Source organism: Elephantulus edwardii, unplaced genomic scaffold (assembly GCF_000299155.1).
Source record: "Elephantulus edwardii isolate Elephantulus edwardi_28Jun2011 unplaced genomic scaffold, EleEdw1.0 scaffold00148, whole genome shotgun sequence".
NCBI classification, from domain to species: Eukaryota; Metazoa; Chordata; class Mammalia; order Macroscelidea; family Macroscelididae; genus Elephantulus; species Elephantulus edwardii.
The window spans coordinates 1,231,469-1,238,302 of record NW_006399898.1 but is presented as its reverse complement, the minus strand read 5'-3'; the positions used below and the strand labels follow the sequence as shown (position 1 = coordinate 1,238,302).

The 6,834-nt window shown below is 44.6% G+C and overlaps 1 protein-coding gene across 1 annotated transcript in view; it reads left to right on the top strand.

The window, feature by feature from the left end:
* The first annotated feature begins 3,021 nt into the window (after positions 1-3,021).
* The window catches only part of TMEM132C (transmembrane protein 132C), a 167,029-nt gene continuing 163,216 nt past the window's right edge, over positions 3,022-6,834 (top strand). The window contains exon 1 of the mRNA XM_006894684.1: positions 3,022-3,064. Within this exon, the coding sequence (XP_006894746.1) occupies positions 3,022-3,064 (43 nt within the window). The remainder of the gene's footprint in view (positions 3,065-6,834) is intronic.

Below are 6,834 nucleotides of genomic sequence, written 5' to 3'. Positions count from 1 at the left end.
CCACGTATATTTTTTTTTCCCTTCTACCTGGTCAGTGTTTTGCACTTTACCTGCTCGAAGCACCATTCTCATGCTGATAAAGTCTAGTGCTGGATGTTAGAGAATTTGTCTTTAATAAGTACACTGCTTTGCTGGCTTGGAGGGGCCGATCAAGTAGCACCTGGGCATGATGGTGGCCTTATCCCAGTGCAGAGAGAGGAATATTCCCCGGGGCTCAACTGGAATAGAAGTCCCTGTGCTCTTCCAGCCCAGCTTCCCGCATATGAAACTGCAGACCACGCTATGTAATTTCAGCAAAGGATATCTGAGGTGTGTTCAGAAGAGGCATTGAAACCGAGTAATCCATTTATCAAGGTGCCTTTTGTTTCAACAAGAAAGAAACAAGGAGCCAGATTTAGCTGAGACAGTGAGTGTCTGGCGAATGTTAATAAAACACAAATGGGCAGAAAAATAAACCCTTTAATACTCAGCGGCTTGTGTTTCAAGTAAGCCGCAGGGCTGAGAAGCAAAATCCAGCCAGAGTTTACCTGAGGCAGATGGGGGAGGGCGGGCCTCTGTTCAACAGGTGTCGGTGGGCTGGTGGGTGAGCGGGAAAGGCCAGATGCAGAATTTGTCAGTGAAATCATGAAAAGAGTTGACTTCCCTTCAGCTCAGAGTTTTATTCTCTCGTATGAGCGTCATCCAGTTACGCCCCCCATCCCCTCCACATTTCTGTAGCATTTTTCTTCTTGGTTTCATTTTTTAAAAGTCAAAGAAAGTTATCAGTGTGATGGTGGTTGTGACGATGATGATGAAGGTGGTGATGATGGTGATGAACTGGATGCTGGTGATTGTGATGATGGTGGTGGCAGTGACCGTGACAGTGACGATTAATGGTACAGATGGTGATGGTGGTGTTCTTATGGTGATGAGGGTGATGATGATGGAAGTGGCAGCACTGATGGATGGCAATGATGACGGCGAAGATCGCGATAGCACTTTCTAATGTTTGAGCACTTGCCATATTCCTGAATCTTTGTTTATGGTCTGAAGTGAGGTGGTTTTAATGTTATTACAGTTTTAGAGGGAAGGGATCTGAGGCTCAGAAGTGAAAGTCCTCTACAAAAGAACAAGTAGAGTCGTATCCCCGGTAAATGGCAGGGAAGAGACTCTGTTGTAATTTGTCAGACTTCAGGAATATTCTTGACTGTAAGAGTGTGTTTCCTTTTCCTGGGCTCGAGTGTTTGTGTGGGTTATACTCTACTTCCGTGATCTCAGCTGGCCACTTAATTTCTGTACTAAGTTCCATCAGGACTTCTAAGCTTCAATGCTCTGGAAATTTGGGACTGGACCAGCAAATCCATGTGGTAGCCACTGCCCTGTGCATCCCAAACTTTAACCCACAGGGTGCCAGTGGCTTCCAATCTCCTGTGGTGATGACCAGAATGTCTTCAGATACGGCTGAGTGTCCCCCCGGGGGAGGTTGGCAGTTCTATAGGTGAGAATCACTGAGCTCGATGACTTAGATGATCTTTATGAAAGCATGTCTGTGGCACCCGACTCTACCAGCAGTAGGAATAATCCAAGGACACAGGTCAGAAAAGAGCCAGTCGAGGTGGAGAGGCCAGGCTGGTCAGGTCTGGATGTATTTAGGGATTTGCAGACAGAGGTCACACAGGATTCCCACTACAGACCGCTGGATGCCTAGTGCCTGAGTGTGGAGATGTGCAGGGGACCAGGAACAAGACCCCTCTGCTCCGTGCTGGGTGGGCTTGTTTTCTCCCATCTGACATTACTAGAGTCACATGTTGGATATTTTTCATGATCTAAGTAAACATCTGGCCAGGTGCGCTAGTTCTCTCCCAGAGTCCTTGCAGGCAGGGTCCACCTTGTATTGTCCCTCACCATCGTACCCTCTAACCCATGTACCTCCTTACATGTTCAGGCCAAAGGCCCACCATCCCACCTTCCTCTTCCTGGCTTCCTGTGGCATCCTCAGCCAACCCTTTGCTCATGTTTGCCCTGGTATCCTTTCCTGTTTCACTTTTCCCTCAGTTGTAATAAATAGAGGTGTGAAGAAAGCATCTGTTATGTCAATCTTGTCTTCGTGCACCATCCCCACTCACTGCAGTCGAGTGGATGCTAAGGTTTCTATGGCTGTAAATTGTTATGGAAACAGACTCCTTCATCTTCCTCATATAAAATGGCTGGTAGGTTTGAACTGATGACCTTCTGGGTAGCAGCTGAGCAATTTGCTATGCTGCCAGGAATTCTCCTTTGTTCGCAGTATATCAGCTCGTTGCTGTTGAGTCAGTTCTGACACATAGCAACCTCGTGGGACTGAGTAGAACTGCCCCCGAGGATTCTCAAGGGTGTAATCTTTGAATCACTTGTTCTGCATCAGAGAGCTGGACAATGACTAGGGAGGATAGAAGGACAATTGATGCCTTTGAGCTGTGGTGTTGGAGAAGAGTATTGAGAGTACCATGGACTGCTAAGAGAACAAACAGGTTCATCCTGGAGAGAGTTAAACCAGGCTGCTCCTTAGAGGCAAGCATTCTGAACCTTCATCTGACATACTTTGGACATGTTGCAACGAGAGACCGGTTCTTGGAGAGGGACATCATGCTTGGGAGGGTAGAGGGACAGCACAGGAGAGGAAGACCCTCGATGAGATGGTTTGATTTAGTGACTAGGGTAATGGGGGTAGATGTTTCAGAGACAATAAGATTGGCACAGGCTAGAGCAGGGTTTAGGGCTGTTGTACATGGGGTCACTATGAGTTGCTGTGACTCGATGGCACATAACAACAATCTTTTCAGAAGGAGCTTGCCTTGTCTTTGTCCTGTGAAGCAGCTGCAGGTTTCCAACCACCAAACTTTCTGTTAGCATGCCAGTGTTCAGCCTGCTGGACTCCTGTATATGTTTCAGTGACATTGTTGTTATTGTTGCTGTTAGGTTTCATGAGTTGGGTACAATGCATAATGACCCTGTGAACAGCAGATCTGAACCGTGGCCTGCGCCGTCTTCACGGTCCGCACCATGCTCAAGTCCATTGTCATAGTTACTGTGCAGATCCGTCTAGGTGAGAGTCTGCCTCTCTTTAGTTGCTTCTTCACCTTTTTAAGCATGAAATCCTTTTCCCACAACTTGCCCCTACTGACAACAGGCCCAAAATATGTGAATACACAGTTTTACCATCCTTACCTGTAAGAAGCACTCTGGTTGCACTTTCTCTAAGACAGACTTTTTTGTGGTTTTATTTGTTTAGGGGTTATTTTTCTGTCTGTGGGATATTCAGTACTCTTCTCCAACATCACAATTCAAAGGCATCAGTTCTTCTTCAATCTTTCCTCTAAAATATCTAACTTTCAGGTGCATAGAATACAGTTGAAAATACTATGGCTTGACCAGGCATGCACCTTAGTTTTTAAACATACATCCTTGCTCTTTAGCACTTTAAAGGACAGCAGAATTGCACATCTTTTGATTTCTTAACTGCTGCTAAAGTCTCAGTGACATTAATTATGTTTATCTTGCTTTTCAACCATCACCGTTATTATCGGGTTGCAATTTTTTCCTATTACCTTCTTGAAAAGCACACTGTCTCTTGCTATCTATCTCCCAGCCCTGGTGATGTTTGAGGTGCTATCCTGAATATTCTAACACACAGTGGTCTCATGTGACAGAGTAGGGCTACTCCATAAAAGTTCTAAGCTCAAATTTTAATCTTTAGAAACAAGAAGGGGGAGAGACCTGATCCATGTACTTTGGACATGTTATCAGGAAGGGCTGAGCCCTGGGGAAAGACACCATGCTTGGTAGAGGGTCAGCAGAACAGAAGAAACTCCTCAGCAAGAAAGATTGGCACAGTAGCTACAACAATTAACACAATCAAAGCAATGATTATGTGGTTGGTGCAGGACCGTGCAGTTGGTTGTGTTGTACAGGGGTCACTATGGGTCAGAACTGACTTAACAACATCTAACAACAGAAACAGTAATCTTTGTGGGAATATGTTGATAGGTCTTTTTCTTCAGTGGATGCATTGGGTGGGTTTGAACTTCCAACCTTCCAATTAGTGACTGAGAAATTAAGTAATGGTTTGTGCCTGCCCCCCATCACTCCTTCTTTGTATGTTTGCATGCCACTTTGCTATCAAGTCGGAACCAGCTCATAACTGACATTCCAATGGGATTTCTGGAGACTGTAAATCATACAGGAAGAGATGGCTCTTTTGTCTCCAGAGGAGCTGCTGGTAGATCTGAACCTTCAAGGAGGTGCCCCCTTTGGGTTATCAGCACAGCTCCCTCTGAACCAGGCCAGTTGGTCTCCACTAACTTACCAAGTCTGGAGATTTGAAAGTTCCTGCATGTTTTTCAGTTGTAAAGTTCCAGGGTATTGTTTCAGATTAGTGAAAATGATTCACTGTTGATACTTTCTCAGAAACACTTAGTGAATGAATCAGAGCTGTAGTAATAGTTGTAGTTGTAGGAGTAGGAGTAGTAGTAGCAGCAGCAGCAGCAGCAGGGTACCATTGACCAAGATCCCATTCACAGTGACCCCACCCAGTACAGCACAATAAGCATTGCCCAGTATTGGTTCATCCTCAAAGTCCTTGCTCTGCTTGAGCCCATTGTTGGCAGCGACTGTGTTAATCCATCCCCCCCCCAGGTCTTCTTTTGCACTAACCCTCTATTTTACCATGCAAGATGTCATTCTCCAGGGATGGGTTCTTCCTGAAAACATGACCAAAGTCTGTGAGGCTGAGTCTCTTGTCGTCAAGTCTAAAGGACATTCATCCTATGTTGCTTCCAAGGCAGGTCTGTCTGCTCTCCTGGCCATCATATAATCTATGTTTTTATTCTCTAACACAATGACTCAAAAACATTTTTATTTTTCTGTCTTCCTTGTCCAGCAATTAGCTTTCACATGCATGTGAGGTGATTGACAATATCATGTTGTTGTTGTTGTTAGGTGTCGTCGAGTCGTAGATGACTCTTAGCGACCCTATGAACGAAAGGCCAGAGCACTGTTCGTACATAGAGTTTCCGGAGGCAAGCCATTTTGGAAGTAGATGCTGCTCCTGCTTCCAGGCTTGTTTTAGTCGAGAAGCTCCAGCCAACATTGTCCACCATGGGTGACCATTACCACGGTTGGCACATCAGTGTCACAGTGTTCAGCATCATAGCAACCACCAGTTACCTCTGTACAGCAACGCACAGACCAGTGCTATACCACCTAGAAGAATGTTTGACAGGAAAACAATTTGAACCTGGCCAAGGGCTGCAGATTAAAATCACCCACCTTCGGCTTGGTAGCATAACTTTCTTTCCACTAGGCCAACGTAGCTCTCTCTCTCTCTGTCATCGTTGTTATCGTTGTTAGGTGCCGTTGAGTCGTAGACGACTCATAGCGACCCTATGAATGAAAGGCCTGAGCACTGTTCATACATAGAGTTTCCAGAGGCAAGCCATTTAGGACCCATAGGTTGGGTCCAATGTACCTTAGTCCTCTGAGGGACATCTTTGCTTTTAATCATTACAAAAGGACCGTAATCCCCATTGCTCAATGGTCTTGGTGGTTGTAGAACATTAATAGTGAATTTAAGCAGAATCATACAATATCTATTATACTATGACTTATTTTACTTAGCTCAATGCTTTCAAGATCTGAGGTGTTACCCATCCTCAGATCACAGCTCAGAGAGAGTCAGCTCTAAAGAATCCATAACTGATCAACACGTCCTGAAAGAGGCATCATGAGGAAGAGGCAGTCTATTACCTGAAGGAGTCGTCGCCTCCAGCATTACTCCTTCTGCGTACTAGATGACTTCCGCATCTTCGTCATCCCCCACCTCAGAATCTCAAAAACTCAGTTTCCAGGAAAGGCTTTCTCTGATGAACAACTGATGGCACACACAATAGCCACAACTCTGACAGCACACTGATAAAGGAAATGGGTAAACAAGAAGGAGACTACATGTGAACTCACTGTCAGCCTAGAGGCCAGAGATTAAATGCTACTGGCAGCCATTGCTTCAGCATTGGCTTGGGAAGATCAAGACAGTGCTGGGGCTGCTGTTTCAGATCCAGCCTCTTCACCCACTGCCCACGTTCCTGGCCTCCAAGAAGAAAGCACACAGTGGAGCCAAGACAAGCAGGCTGTATTCATCAGTGTTGACTGCATCATGGCATCCTTATAATGGCTTGCTAGTTATCAGAAGGTGAGAGTCTTAGAAGGAAAAGTACAGTAAAGAGTAATCTCTCAGAAAAGGGGTTTCTGAAATGAGAGCTGACTTCTAGTGATATGCACAGTGTGTGAGGGAGAAATACACAACACCAGGGACGATTCACACAGCATATGTGTAGTCAACTGTTGAAGATGCGTGGACATGATGTGAAGTCAACTGAGTCTCACAAATGCTTGATGTTATGTCTTTGGTATAAAATACAACATTTCCAGTTGAGCATCTTTCAATATATAATTTGGCAATATCGATTGTATTTGTCATTTGCGCAAGCATCAACTGTAATATTTGCGGAATTAGCCATAACCATATATAAATACTGTCTGCTTCCTAAACTATTAGTTCAGTTTTGATTATTCCAAGTGTGTTGATTACCATCATAGAATTATTCTAAATAATTACTATTTAATACATTTAGTGTTTAATTTGTGATGATTAATAAAAGTATTAATTAACATGTATCTTAGCATATGAAGCTCAGGTGACTCACCTAGGATGAAAGTATTTTGTGTTCAGAGATCTGTGCCAAGAGATCATGGATGTATATGTTGTTGTTGTTGTTATGTGCCGTCGAGTCACCTGCGACTCATAGCGACCCTATGTAC